The sequence below is a fragment of the Plectropomus leopardus genome, chromosome 7 (assembly GCF_026936395.1).
Source record: "Plectropomus leopardus strain MGB_pleo_1.0 chromosome 7, ASM2693639v1, whole genome shotgun sequence".
Classification (NCBI taxonomy): domain Eukaryota; kingdom Metazoa; phylum Chordata; class Actinopteri; order Perciformes; family Serranidae; genus Plectropomus; species Plectropomus leopardus.
Window position 1 is genome coordinate 14,243,482 of NC_142182.1, and position 12,799 is coordinate 14,256,280.

Sequence of the window (12,799 nt, forward strand, 5' to 3'; positions counted from 1 at the left end):
AATTTATGAAGAGGACTATATTACCCAGAAATGGGGTGTGTGTGTGTGTGTTTATGGGTTTGTGTGTGTGAGAGAGAGACACATTTGGTCATTTCCAGCAACTGAAAAGGAAGGAGGAAGTATGCAAGAATTACTGTTTAGTGGAGTGAAACAAAGCAGCTGAATAAGGGATGGTATGATAGCAATACTTATTTGTAATTTTACATACTCTTTAAATTCATATGAGTAAATGTTCCAATGTGATGTCAAATCTGTTTCAGATTCAGTTAAAGTGAGCTAAATGTAAAGATGTTAGAGAAAAGCCATCTCCACTGTTAAAGGTACAGTACATATGTCTTTTCAAAGCGACATGTGAGATGTCTTTGCATTATATTACTGCTGGTATTGATGTTATTTAAGTTTTTATATATGGTAACACATATCTTACCAGAGGAGTTATTGGATTGACAGCAGCTACTGATACAGTAACACATTGCAAATATGGTTACAAGTACTGAAATTATGTGACAGAAAGTGATAAAACAAGACACGTGCACCAGAACAGAGCAGGGTGACAAATTACTATGATTAAATTGTGACATCATCCAAACAACTACAGCATGGCTCCTTGACCAGTTATAATTTATCATTAATAATACTAATATACATATATTGGTCTACTGGGTCACTGTTTTTTCCCTGTCTTGTTTGTTCAAGCCATGTAGCCTGGTTATTGTTTTTTATGGCAGGTGATTTGCATAAATGTGGAGCTGTTCTGTCACTGGCTTTCAGGGGTCATAAAAGATAGAAGGTTATTCATAAACCAAAGTTAGATGAGAAGCTGAGGGTTAATGGGTGTTGGTGATCGAAAAAGAGACGCTAAAATTATATTTTCCTTCTGGATAAACTGTAATCATGCCGTACCATGAAGAAACAATAAAGAAAATGCTTCCCAAGGTAAGAATGATAATCAACAATTCAAAGAAGAATTCAGTCTTTTTAAATAAAACATAAACAGTCGATTGTGTATATAAAATCCAAGTGTATTTTTTCAGTATTTATTCTGTATCCTTATGTTTTGAAGACGTATCTCCGCAAACATGTGGCCCATGAAATACACATTACATTGACTCACTTCAAAAGCCTTGTGCCCATGATGGATAGATATGGTAAGAAGCAAAAGAGAAAAAAACAGCTAAAAATCTGTTGCTGAACTTATTCAACGTGGAAAGTTTCAGTCTTGTTTAATTTTTTACAGTTTACAATGATGGAATCACAAAGGACTTGATGAGTCTCACTGGAACCATTCCTGTCATGTATGATGGTAAAAATGACTTTGCATTTTATACTGTTTTATCCTATCAAACAGCTAAATTATATCTTATTTTATGTTTTTACATTGCATTGGAGCATAAGGCACATCACTTTTACACACTTAACACACTCAGCACATTATACATATTTACAATTTTTAAATGTTCACACACCAGTGCTGATTGATTTAATTATTACTGTATTTCTTTTTAATATTTTTTACATACTTTATGCTGATACTTATTTCTACTTTCTAATTTTCTGTACTATTTATGATTGTGATTCTGATTGTGAAAATGTAACAAGAAGCTGACTTTGACCTAGATTGTGATCAATTAAAAGTATTAAATAATATAAATAAATATTAAAGTATATTTTCCCATTTCTTATACAAGATAAGACCTACAACATCCCGGTATGCCTCTGGATTGAGGAAAACTACCCTCAAACTGCTCCAATCTGCTACGTCAGACCCACACGTGAAATGATGATCCTCAGTGGAAAGTACATCTCAAGCAATGGTGAAGTCATGCTGCCTTACCTGGAGGAGTGGAAGACTGTGAGAACTGAACGTTAATATTGTGTTTGATGTACAGCATGGTGCAGTTTAAAGCTTTACTGCCATGTTACATTCATGTGTTCTTTTTCCTCTCTCCTACCAGGGTGAATGTGACCTAGTGAGCCTGCTGCAGGTGATGGCTGCCATGTTTGGAGACTTCCCTCCTTTGTGCATGCAGCCTCATCCAGAGCCCGAACAAGCTCCTTGTAAGTAACACTCACACAATCAGGAAGCAAGCCTCTGCGTAGTTTCAAAACAACTTTATCTATGCTCTAGATACAAGTGATAAAACAGATGTAAGAGTCATAATTAGGCCGCACCCAATTCAGTGTGAATCTAGGTTCACTGCTCATAAATCTCGGGCTGAAAAGACCTCTCCCTTGTCAGCGTGTTCATGAATTTATTTCGACTGATAAAGATTTTAAAATAAAATGTATTTATTCTTGTAGGTTGGCTACAGTTCCACAGACAAGCAGAGGTGTGTTCAAGGACAGATGGAAGTTTATATCTGCATTTACCCAAAGAAGATGAGCTACCTTTCCAGCAAGATCATGAAACCAACTGTTAGTCTTTTGTGGGATTTGACATTGATTTTTGATTGTTTATGTGCCTTTGATGAAAAAATGAACCCTGTCTACAATATCAGATGGTATCCATTGATCATATCATGTTTAATTCATTAGAAGGCCTAATTTTAGTCAAATAACATGCTGCTTTAAACGTTTTAGGTGATTTAGACTGAAAATGTCAAGCAGCACCTGATAAAAAAACATATTTACTGTGGTTGATGTGAATGTATTGCATTATTCTCTTTTCTTTATTTTTTTATATGAACATAAAATAATTTGGCATTTGAATATTTGTGTGTAAAAACACATTAAACTGCTTTATAAATGGCTCATAAAACTGCACCTTAACTTCACTCTAAGGCATTTATTGTGTTGTTATCCACAAGTGTTTTGGACTTTTGACTTTTGAGTAAAGAAAAAACACACACTGCCCAATTAAGCGTGACATAGAAAAGTGCAGTTTATTCAATTTTGGTAGAGAAAATAGACCAGAAATTCTAATAACTCCTCAGTTAAGCTGAACAATGACTGCTTACTGTGTTTAAAATAGTTATATGTTTTAGTGTAAACATAAGCTAAAATTTTGAATGAATACAATATTTTACACACACAAAATTAAGTCAAAACTATTCCCAAACAGGACTGTTATATGACATCATTATATAGCCTCTTGGGTCTCTGTAAATTAAAAGTATGGTCTTCTGTACCTTTTATAAAAAAATGCCCTGCGATAACTTTGTTCATGATTTGAAGCTATATAAATTAAATTTTGTGAGGTAAAGAATTATTTAAAAAGAAAAAGAAAAAAGAAAAAGTGTCTTGTCAAATTACTAAGTAGGTTACACTTTTGATTTTGCCATATGTATATAATGCGTGACAGAAACAAATTGAGGTCACACATGGTAAACACTCGTGTGTGTGTGTGTGTGTGTGTGTGTGTGTGTGTGTGTATGTGTGTGTGTGTGTGCGCGCGCGTGCGTGCGTGCGTGCGTGTGTGTGTGTGTGCTTTTTTGTTTTGTATATTTTCCTTGTGCTAAATTACTAGTGCTAACGTCACACACGGAGCGGAAGCAGTCAGGCGGACCGGAAGCTGTCAGGTGGAATGCCGGAAATTCCTTTTGTTGATCATCAAACATTTGTTTTTCGCCTTCGTCTTAGAACTTTTAATTACCTGTTTTCTGTTCTTACTTAGTAATTGAAGCTTGGCGCGTCAACAACAGAGACATTAGTCGTGCAGGACTGGAGGGTGTCATAGAGACACCTAGTCATTGTCTTATTTGTTGTCGGGCCCGAGGCTGGGCTAACTTTAGCCTAGCTAGCACTGAGTAAAGTCCTGCTAGCTAGCGTTAGCTAGTGTTAACTGTCACTGTTGCTGGCTTAAAAGTCAGCCGTGCACTTTCTTAACTAATTAATAAGAAAGGTGTAAACAGAAGCTCAAAAATCATGGCAGTTGTCAATGAAGGTGCCCTGAAGAAAATGCTGAAGGTAAGTTTTGCGGAACAAACTGCCCACCAGTAGCACGTTAGCTAATGTTACCGATTCTAAATATGAAACTATCCGTTAGCAGGTTAGCATTTCCTGTAATGGGTAATGCTTCATACACGGTCCATTTCTCTTCAAGTTTATTACATCAAATATATCTTTTGTCAGCAAGGATCACCAATATGATGCATTCAGTTTATAATGATCGTACACGTCTTTGCCAACCTACACCTTATAATATAGTATATCCTCTTCTGTGGGCTAACATCAATATTTTAAATAAACCATGTTTTAATGCACCCAAATCAAGTTTGTATGAGGCGATTTTTCTCATTTCGTTTGTATAGCTAATAGCCCAAATGCCGATTGGCTTGTGAACAGCAGCAAATTGTGTTTCGACGGTTGGTATCTCAAAGAAAACACAAGTACTTTTTTGAGTAATCGTAGTTATTAAGCATTAATAACTCTAATTTCTCATGCTAAAAGAAAAAAAACCTGTCAATCAGCCATTTTTGATCATGCAAAGAACATTCTTATTGATGTTCATGATTTAAGTCTGATCAAGAGATTAAACATATGCATTGTGTGTACTTTACAGTTAATCACAATTACAAATGTAGAAACAAACATTGCAGATGCTACTGAATGTTGTAAGGATCAGGATGAAACTTAAAACAAAGATTTAAGTGTAAGCCTGATATCTGTGAATCAGTCTGTGTTGATCTGGTTGTGGTAGAAGGTTCCAGCCCTGAGTTTTTAACTTTGAGGGTGAGGAAAGTGAATTAACAATTTTTCACATTCAAACGACAAATTGGCATTGTACATAAGCAGAAAGCAAGCAAACAGATGCAAACATTAGCTATGTTAAAGTACTTCCCAAGTATATAACTCAGCTTATTATTAGTTGTACTATTGAATTGAATTTATTTATTTGATAGGGATGGTGCAGTTAAACACAGTTTCATACAAAGCATGAAGCTGATGTGCTGCACAGAGGTTATAGCTTCTGGTAATTTCCAACTCTTATCCCTAGGTGTGCTTTTAAGTATACAGTGGGGGAAATCTCCATAATTCAATTACATGAAACTTGACTATACATAGTGAAATAGCTTGTCCCCTGAGTGTCAGCATCTACACTGTCAGTACACTAACATTTTAATATTATTCTTCCCTTTCATCTTTTGTTGTCATTATCCAGCAATACAAATACAGAGACCTGACTGTTCGTGAGATAACCAATGTCATCTCTCAGTACAAGGACTTGAAGCCGGTTATGGATGCATATGGTAAATTCAGTCACACTGATCTCCTGCTTTTAACTGTCTGGTTTCAGTTATTTTATACACATATGATGGTATATAGCAACTTTTTACTTGTTGACATGAGATCTTCTATTTCAGTTTTTAACGATGGCTCCACAAGAGACCTGATGAGCTTGACAGGAACTGTCCCAGTGAGCTACAGAGGTAAAGAACATTTACCTTGCTGTCTAAAAATGATCCTTTTCTCTATTTAAAAAGAAAAACACACCTTACACATTGTTCCTCCATAGAATCTGAAAGATTGGGTCATAGAAAGTTTAGTGGCAGGTGTTTTGTTACGTTTTGCTTATTCAATCACCTACTCTTTCTCTCATGTGTGCTCATAATAGCTTGCTCTATTTACCTTGCACTTTTTAAAAACAAACTTCACATCTGTGTTATCTATAGGCTCAAATAGAGTAAGCCACAAATGGCTTAAATTACATTCAGGAAATGAAATGCATCAGTTGACAGAACATCTTATAATAAGCTTCAAGACACACTCATAGTTTCTTAACTTGAGGTTAGGATTACTAATGTACATTGAAAAAAATCAAGAAAAGGTTGCAGTCGATTTTTAGAATGTGAAATGTTAATTTGTTTGATAGAGTTACATCATATTGTCATTTATTACATTTAGAGGTCCCCATCACTCCTGAAAAGAAAATAATGCAGAAGTGTGCATCAAATTAACAAAGTTTGTATAGTGTTATGATGGAGTGATTAAAATGTTAAAACTTTAAAAACATGTTATAAAATCATGCATAGTAACATCGTGTGTGTTTGTGTTTCCTGTAGGCAATGTCTACAACATCCCAGTGTGTCTGTGGTTGTTGGACACATATCCCTACAACCCTCCCATATGTTTTGTCAAACCTACCAGTGCAATGATGATCAAAACTGGCAAGCACATTGATGCCAATGGCAAGATCTACCTGCCTTATCTACATGAGTGGAAGCATGTGAGTGTGAAGTCTTCTGTCAATATTTTTAATTATATTTAATTATATATTATATTATTTAAGTGAGGCCTGTGGACTGTTTAGAAGGTAAAAACATATTTTCAAATTGAATATTAAAATTTATATATATATAAACACATTGGTTAAAGCTGTTCTGAAGGATTTAAAGTTTCACTGCAGCATTTTTGAAATATGTAGAGGGTGGCTCTATCATACAACACTTTTTACAATATAACGGTAAGTTAAGATTCCTGGAATATTTTACAAATATATATGATTACCAGTCAGTCAGCACAAAATGGCGCAATCATTAGTGCCATAAAAGTACCTGCTGCTCTAGATTAAGTGATAATTTGAACAGTTGCTTGCCTGTTGATCATTTGAAATAGCGGTCTGCATTTGTTGTTTTGTTTAATAAAACATGTCCTTCATATGTCTTACAGCCTCAGTCAGACCTGTATGGTCTGATTCAGGTGATGATTGTGGTTTTTGGAGAGGAGCCTCCTGTCTTTTCTCGCCCCACCACACAGGCGCCCTACCAAGCGTTCCAAGCAGCCGGACCCCCGAACCGTGAGTGATTAACGTTTTTGTTAACAGGGTAATCTGAGTGGTGATGGCATTGTCTAATGTGTCGAAATAACCGAATGATCCACAGGCTGTTTTGAACACCACTCAATTCACTGAAGTGTTTCTGCTATAACTTGTAGTAGTCTAAATATTACACCTATCAGTACAATAAAATTATAAAAAAAAAAATAAATAAAACAATACAGTTAATAAGGGCGACCAACTACAGCTTTCAGAATATCAAAAAAGTTAAATGCTTTAGATTTAGCTAGATAAATGCTAAATGCTAAAACAATGCTAATTGTGAGTAGTATATCACAATAAATTGTTTAATATACAGTAACTTTTATGAACTTTTATGTGTCATATTTGCTGAAACTGTCACTATATTTTTAGAAAAGTACATGAGGCAGATCATCTGGATTCTAGCAAATGCCATCAGAAGGTGGAGGTAGAATTATTAGTCATTTTTTCATACAAAGTTTAAAAAATGAAAGTAAAATTTGTCCTTAATCCTGCTACATCTTTGGAGCTGAAGGATGAGTTGATTTAAAATAACCACCACCACTATGAGCATTCCATCCAGTTGCTGGGCATGTTGCTGCTGGTGGCATCATACAATTACTTCAGTGCATTTTTTGAATTTGCATTGGAGTCTTGTGTCCTTTCGGCTCTGAACAAGGTTCACCCATCCACCCAGATGCAGAAGGAGGAGAAGGAACATTATTTTTCACATATAAATGGTATTATTTAGTGTTCTGTGTATATGGTGACAACTTCAGTAAATCTTAGAAAATGTTTTTTTAATTAATTATTTTTTAAATACTTTTTAACTACTGCAGCTTTAACTGTAATTTCAACATTGCCTGGGTAACAAGGCAACAAAATTACAAAATATGTATTGGTCATATTCAGCTCCTCAAATAATTTTAAATAGAAATAAATTGCCTAACTTCTCACTTTGAAGTGAATCTTGAACAGATGTGTTACCTCCTATAATTATATCAGGTTTTGCTTATACAATATCTTACTTTTTTGTTATTTGTATTTTAGAACTGAAGAATTGATATTGTAATTCAAAAAAACACAAGATTTAGTATAGCCATACATGCTCCCTTGTGTATGCATGTTGATGTATTTAGATTTTTAGTAAAAAAAAATAAAAATAAAAATAAAATTCTGGAAGAAGTGGTGTCTTGTAGATTTTTTTTAAAGAAGGTATTCCAGGAACAGTGTAAAAGCACTGTGGATTTTGGATTATTTCAGGTAAAACAATATTTTCATATTATGGTTGTAGTTTAGCTAATTTCTCATCAGAGTGTCGGGAAACATCTTAATTAAATTATGTAAGTGGAGGGTGCATTTATTTCCTTAAGCACTAGGTGGAGCTAAGATACTACTCCAGCACACCAGTGAAAATGGAGAGTGGACATATCTTCAGGAAAATGCAAGAGATGAAGAGTATTTTGACATGCATGTCCTCAGATCTAATTGTTCCACTTTTTCTTTACCTCAGCTTCCTATATGCCTGGCATGCCTGCAGTCTCACCCTACGGCCCAAATCCTAACCCGGGGTAAGATATTTGCCAAGCAGGTTTCACCATCACCCCCAGATTACACACATACACTCAGTTTCCAGACAATCTTGTCCTGTAACGTTTTTTTTTTCTTTCACGGTTTCTTCAGCATCATATCACACAGAATCATGTTTGGTAATGACAGCGCACAGCTAGTTCAGTTATGTCCATTGCTAGAAATTTGTCTGAAGTTTTTGAAAATATAGAACATTAGCTATTTTTTGACAATATAACTATTTGCAGAGGCTATCCAGGATATCAGTACCCAGGTGGCAACTCTTATCCTGCCACTGCTGGACCTGCACACTACCCCACCCAGACTCCAGTTTCCACAGTGGGTATGTATCACATTTCTTATCCAGGGTGCTTTGTTTCTTTTTCTGTTGGATAGATTTTGAAGGTTAAAATTAGCACAGGTTTCAAATGTTTCTACAAACTAGACAAGCTAAGCAAGATGAATATGTCCACTCTATTAATGTCTGCACTTTTCCGTACACATCTCCTTTATGTCTTAATAATAACAATACAGGGATTCAATACTTAATTTACCCCTGACAAAACAATACATATCTTGCTCCCCATGTCCTTTAGTTAACCTGCAGTTAAGACACTTGACCTTTTGACTCAAACTCTCTCGCCTTCTCTGTGACTTCGGTGGCGCGCTGAGCCGTCAGTGAAAGGTCATTAGTGTAACCAGAGTGGGGCGCATTAAAGGCCAAAGGGTAGGATGGACCTAAAGTGAAAGGCACAGCCCCTCTTCAGCCATCACACTCTGCACTTCAGAAACAGTGCTATAATTAGGTTGGGAACAGTTACTCCACACAAAGACAGACCTATGATCAGGGGACTCATCTGCTGCCCCAACATCAGTTGGCAGCGCAACACTGAAATGCTGGTCAAGGACCAGCACGCAGGAGAAGTTTTAAATGCATCCTATTTTTAGTAAAGGAAAAGAAATGGGTTTGCCTGTCGACTGCTCAGATCTCAAGACTGAATCAACTTTGACATTTGTAGTGCTGACTCAAGACTGCACATGAGATAGTCTTGACTCTAAAGACATCCATCAGTGCACTTACAATTACATAACCTGGTATTTGTCAGCTTTTGAGGCTTCACTTTGTAACAGAGTTTTATTAAATGATACATCTAATATTTGTCATTCTTGTCATGCTCATGTATGTATATGTTGGAACAAAATGTCAAATTTTAAAGGAGCAGTATGTAGGATTTAGTGGCATCTAGCTGTGAGGTTGCAGGTGGCAAACAACTGAATATCTGTTTGCTCACCCCTCTCTTTCCAAGCGTTTAGAAGAACCTTTGGTGATATTCTGATAATGTAAAAACACTATAGGCTCTCTCCAGAGCCAGTCCTTGGGTTGTCCATTCTGGGCTACTGTAGAAATATGCCAGTACAACATGACAGACTCCGTGAAAGCGTTACTGCTCCTTATGTAAATATGAAGGGCTCATTCTAAGCTACAAAAAGCCAACAATTCTTAGTTTCAGGTGAACAAGTATATGAGTGTATGTTGTTTATTCTGTACTGGTGTTTTCACATCAATCAAAACCGATATTTTTTGTGTTTTTAAAGCTTTTATTTTCAGTTTTGTTTGTTCATTGTCTCACATCACTTCTTAACTTCCTCCTCTTAAGGCCCGAGCAGAGATGGCACCATTGGCGAGGACACCATCCGTGCATCTCTGATATCCGCTGTGAGTGATAAGCTTCGCTGGAGAATGAAGGAGGAGATGGACAGAGCTCAGGCGGAGCTGGACGCTCTGAAGCGAACAGAGGAGGATCTGAAGAAAGGACATCAGAAACTGGAGGAGATGGTCTCAAGACTGGACCAGGAAGTGGTGAGAGATCCTCAACTTTTATTTTTAGCACTTTTATTTATAGAGATTTATCAGTTTTATCAGACAAGACATTTACGTATCACAAAGGTACAGATATCTTCAGAAATGTAAAGAGAAATGGAAGGAAAGAAAGAGACAAGTCACAAAACAAAATGTGTGCATCATAGTGCATTTGAGCATTAATGGGACAGACCACATGTAGAGGTATGAGTTGATAGTTTTTGGCCAGGAGCCTGAAACTGACCTTTTTGTGAGTGAGCAATGATAACTTTTGAAAAATGATATATTTGTACTTTTCTGTCCTATATTGTTTTGTTTCATCTTATGCTGCAACAAGTATGATGTGGTTGTGATCAATATTTTTCTTCTAGTCTGAGGTCGACAGGAATATTGAGCTGCTGAAGAGAAAGGACGAAGAGCTGAGTGAGGCCTTAGAGAAGATGGAGAACCAGTCAGAGAACAATGACATTGACGACGTCATCGTGCCCACAGCTCCGCTATACAAACAGATTCTGAACCTGTACGCCGAAGAAAACGCAATTGAAGACACTATTTTCTACCTGGGAGAGGCCCTCCGTAGAGGCGTCATAGACCTGGAGGTTTTTCTTAAGGTAATTTTCTCAACTCAACTACAACTAATGCATCACATGGTACCTTCTCAGTCTGTATAGTGAGAACAACATGTTAGCAGATCAGCAGCGTCAGTCCTTGGTCTGTCGCTACAGGATGCGTGCGCTACAGGAAATCTTAAAAAACGGGAGGAAAATAGACTTTTAGTGCAAAGACAATGCCTTGGCACCCAGTTTTGCACATTTACCTGAAACTTGAGCCATTATGCAGCCCATGTAGACCATTTTATCAATTAAAACAGAAACTAAAAGTGAGATGGATACCTAAAAACACAGCTGATGCACCTGTAGACACTGTAAGAAACACAGAAATACAGACACTTGAGTCCTCTGTGGTTTTTGCCTTAATGACTCTTACTCTCTTTTGTTACAGCATGTACGTCTTCTGTCCAGGAAGCAGTTCCAGCTTCGTGCCCTCATGCAGAAAGCCCGCAAGACTGCTGGCCTTAGTGACCTCTACTGACCCTCACTGACTAGCAGGAAACATTCATATCTTCATGCTTTCTTACTCTTCTCTTCCTCCTCTGTTTTATTCTCCTTTTAATGTCTTCTTGTAGCTCTCTTTTTATTCTCCATAAGATCTGTTGTTGTGAGACAGAAATCTGAACAACAGAAAATGATTAAAAATACAGCATTCAAAAAAGAATGGACTGTCCTGTGTAGCCACAGTTCTCATCAGACATCATTTGTATTTTGATCTGACTAAATAGTTGACATCATTATGCATTAACAACCCATTAGCAAGACATGGCTCTATTATTTTTGTGCTCCAGTTTTAAACAAAACCCACTGTGACCACATTGTAAGCCAGGTACTGCGGTTGACGCAAAAACATGCGCAACAAACATGCCATAGTGGTAAAAATGAACTGGGAGCCCTTTCTGTGTGTGTCCATTTTGTGAATGTTTGTGGTGTAGCTGGGTTGGCGTACAGTGTATATGTTGCACTGCAGGGCAGCCTGCAGGTTCTGTTTGCAATCCCTTTGCTAGACAAAGTCATTTGGCTAGTAAGCACAAATTGTTTGGGGCTAGTAGAGAGGGGCTCCATATGTCCATTCGACTCATAATGAAAAGGTTACGCTCTGATATAAATACCCAGGGCAACCTTTCAGGAGGGACAGGGGGTTCAGCCTCAGGATTTAATGCTGTCTGGGTTGTGTTCAGTAGCCATTGGGGTCAAAGGTATCACTTTTCATACAGTACAGGTGATGATGAACATTGAAATGAACTGTGAGCCTTTTAAAGGGTTAAATTAAGAGCTCCTCTGCCACCTGACCACACTATTTCTATTTCCTGTTTCCCTGTGTTTCTTTACAAGGGTGTGAGTGAGGTTCTTTGTGTCAGCTGCTCAGGTCTGCCCTCCAGTCTGACTGCATTAACCAGTCAATCATGTATTCTGTACAGTCTCTGTTGTATGCCAGTCTTGACATACTTTATTCTATCACAAAGTAATCTTACTTTTCTGTTCTCCTTGTGCTGTCCACTTATTCTCAGTCCTGCTGAGAGGTGTAGGTTTTCAGTAAACACGAGGAAAAAGTTGTGAATAGAGCCGGAGTGTTGGAGGGTACAAAAAAGTACTAATCACAAAGTTAACTTATGTAAAGTTTAAAAACAGGTTTCATTTAAATTAGCCTTTACTAAATGCACTTTGAATTGTATGATAGAGTATCTGCTGTTATTTTCTTGTTTCCAATTCAACCATAGACCACCTGTTCTTTTATATCTGTAGATTTATGTAAATCAGGACAAATAAAAGAAATCTGATTTAATGGGTGATCTCCTTGCCTCATTTCATTTAACCTGTTTTTTTCACTTAAGAGTTTTCATCACAATCACAGAAAAGTGACATTTAATGCTGCATTTAAATCTGTCGCACATACATATTGGACGAACCCGAGCCACAGAAAGTACTTAAACATTGGTGAAGTAGCTGTAATTAATGGTATTTTCAGAATCCAGAGGTTGATTCATGCTGATATAACACATAGTGATTCTAAAACCTGTA

General features: G+C 36.9%; 2 protein-coding genes across 2 annotated transcripts; both read left to right on the forward strand.

Moving 5' to 3' along the window:
- Positions 1-777: 777 nt before the first annotated feature.
- Positions 778-2,774, forward strand: LOC121950729 (tumor susceptibility gene 101 protein). The gene is made up of 6 exons (XM_042496819.2): positions 778-936; positions 1,064-1,148; positions 1,238-1,303; positions 1,689-1,852; positions 1,956-2,058; positions 2,302-2,774. The coding sequence occupies exons 1-6, from the start codon at positions 895-897 to the stop codon at positions 2,418-2,420; spliced, it is 579 nt and encodes a 192-aa protein (XP_042352753.2). The 5' UTR covers positions 778-894; the 3' UTR covers positions 2,421-2,774.
- A 718-nt stretch (positions 2,775-3,492) lies between these two features.
- tsg101a (tumor susceptibility 101a) lies at positions 3,493-12,563 on the forward strand. The gene is made up of 10 exons (XM_042496816.2): positions 3,493-3,906; positions 5,102-5,189; positions 5,304-5,369; positions 6,003-6,166; positions 6,610-6,736; positions 8,250-8,307; positions 8,554-8,648; positions 9,964-10,166; positions 10,538-10,777; positions 11,169-12,563. Exons 1-10 carry the CDS (start codon positions 3,865-3,867, stop codon positions 11,256-11,258), a joined length of 1,173 nt encoding a protein of 390 aa, XP_042352750.1. The 5' UTR covers positions 3,493-3,864; the 3' UTR covers positions 11,259-12,563.
- The last annotated feature ends 236 nt before the right edge of the window (positions 12,564-12,799 follow it).